This window comes from Montipora foliosa, chromosome 14 (genome assembly GCF_036669935.1).
Source record: "Montipora foliosa isolate CH-2021 chromosome 14, ASM3666993v2, whole genome shotgun sequence".
Lineage (NCBI taxonomy): Eukaryota > Metazoa > Cnidaria > Anthozoa > Scleractinia > Acroporidae > Montipora > Montipora foliosa.
In genome coordinates, this window is record NC_090882.1 from 2,168,135 (window position 1) to 2,170,634 (window position 2,500).

Genomic DNA, 2,500 nt, shown 5'->3' on the forward strand with positions numbered 1-2,500 from the left:
GTAAAATTATTTAAAATTAATAAAGAAATAAAGTAATTATCATCATAATTTCAAATGGTGGGAAAAGACACAAGAAGGAACTGAAAAGGAAAGGAAAACCTCAAGGATTCTATCAGTGGAAGTCAAATGATGCTTTCTTGAAAATGTCCAAAATGAATATAGTTTCTTGTGTGTGCAACATAATTTGATTTGTTGTTTTGCCTATGCAAACTTTGACTAGGTTACAAAACGGTTATGATATACACTTAAAATAGCGTCAACTTTCAGTACTTTTTTTGGATTTTTGAATGAAAACTTCTCTCAATAGGCCATTTCCGAGTTCAATTCTGCCTCCTCTTCAAAGCGAGTCTACGTGCAAAGTTTTTGTGATGGTAATTAGTTCTACTTTACATATGAATGAAAACTAATTTTCATTACAAAAACTTCGCACTTAGACTTGCTTTGAAGATGAGGAGGCCCAGAACTCGGAAATGGCCTATTGAACAGAGAAAAGGTCAGTTGTTAGTTTGAACATTTCAACACATCTGTGAATACGTCTAGAATTTTCACGGTCATCTTTAGGAGTCAAAATGAAATTTTTATTATAGCTCTAAGTCAATCAAAATAAATTAAGTCTCTTTTTTTGGATTTGGAATTTCCAAGGGGTATGGGGGATCAAGTGGAAAAATCATGGAAATTCCAGGGGGTTGGGGGAGTAATGGAAGGGAAAATCCGGTGGGGTGGGGGATCAAACTGGAAAAAAAAACCCGTGGGGGGAGGGGGGTATGGATATTTTTCTGGAACCACACAATCCAAGTGGTAAAAATATTTATTATATAAACAGCAATGAAATATCTAGTGAGCTTTTGCACAAAAACATGATATCTTTACACATGAAAATAACATGTTATCTTCGCATGTGAAAAGATCACTGTTGCTATAATGGTTACATATAAAAATCACACCTTTCATGAAATCATTTAGTATTTCAGTGGCTGCTTGGAGATACAATATTTCTCTTCTCGTGTTGAAAAATATTTCACTCGTTCCCTGTGCTCACTCGTAAAATATTTTTCAACGCTTGAAGAGAAATGTTGTATCTCTGTACTGCCATGTAATATCCTCGACATCTTTCAGCTAGTGAAATTACTGCTGGCATCAGGTTTTTAGCAATCATCCTCAGCTGTTGTTTTTATTAATTTTGTTTATTTATTGAAGAGGAGCAGAGATGGTGCTGTGGTCATAGCACAAGTTTGTCTCCCTGCAATGTGGCCTGAGTTTGATTCCCAGATGTGGCCAGATGTCACATGTGGGTTCAATTAGTTGGTTCTAGAGCTACTTTGATCCGAGAGGACTTTTTCTCCTTGTACTCTGGTTTTCCCCTCTCCTCAAAAACCAACCTAAGATTTCGTATGAGTTGGTTTGATTCTCTGTGCAATATGTCCCCAATTATTATAGTGCCCCCAGTTCTAAATACAGGTAACACTTCACAAAGTTCATTCAATTTTCATGATTAGGTGCAAAACACAGCCATTCATGTTGCAGCTAAAAAAGGAAATTTCGATGTGTTAAAGAAGTTTTTGCCATATTTAAAGGAAAACCCAGGACTCACTTGCAAACCCAATAAGGTAATTCTCTTCCTTTTATTGTGAGTATTAATCAATCACAAATCAATCTTAATTGAGTTTAAAGATGAGGACCAGTGGGTTGAAACCTACTGGTATTATATAAACTTGGATGAAATTGGTGAGGTACATTTTCAACTTCCTTGTCCAGATATCCAAAACACCTTTTCCAGAGGTGTAAAAAAATGTAATAATATGATCACCTCCCTCCCCCCTTCCTCTTAACAAAATGTTGACCCCAATGTTAAGATGCAGCTGCTTATATATTTGTTCACAAATTAAAATAACCCATTGCTCATGAACACACAAATGCATATAGTTAAAACAGTAGTTTCCAATATTTGGCTCACACGTTTTTGACGCAATGGTAACTAATCTTTGCTATCTAGTCCGTAACCTTAAAACAGTTTGTATTATGTAATTGGTTGAAATGATTTTGTTGCTGTAGCTCGGAAACGCACCTCTGCATTTAGCAATGAGAAGGAAATGCCAAAAAACTGTAGTGCTCTTGTTATAAAAAAGGTAAAGTCACTGCTTACGAGCCAGAAGGCCCATCAGGCCAGCGCTTATCTCTGGTTTCCGTTGCATGAAGTGACTAGGAGTATTTATACTCACCCCTGGATGGGATGCTAGTCCATCGCAAGGTTACTCCCAGCATTACGCCGGTACCCATTTATAAACCTGGGTGGAGAGAGGCACCGTGACAGTAAAGTGTCTTGCCCAAGAACACAACACAATGTCTCCGGCCGAGACCTGAACCCAGACCACTCGATCCAGAGTCGAGCGCACTGACCATGAGACCGTACGCGCCTCCCACCCACAATGGTAACCCACAATGGTAACTAATCTTTGCTATCTAGTCCGTAACCTTAAAACACTTTGTATTTATTGGTTGA

The 2,500-nt window shown here is 37.8% G+C and overlaps 1 protein-coding gene across 2 annotated transcripts in view; it reads left to right on the top strand.

Annotated features, from left to right (window-relative positions):
* LOC137984823 (uncharacterized) overlaps positions 1-2,500 on the top strand; it is a 43,736-nt gene that overhangs the window by 10,337 nt on the left and 30,899 nt on the right. For both annotated transcript variants that reach the window (XM_068832123.1, XM_068832121.1), the window contains exon 5: positions 1,497-1,607. In XM_068832123.1, coding sequence (XP_068688224.1) covers positions 1,497-1,607 — 111 coding nt within the window. The remainder of the gene's footprint in view (positions 1-1,496; positions 1,608-2,500) is intronic.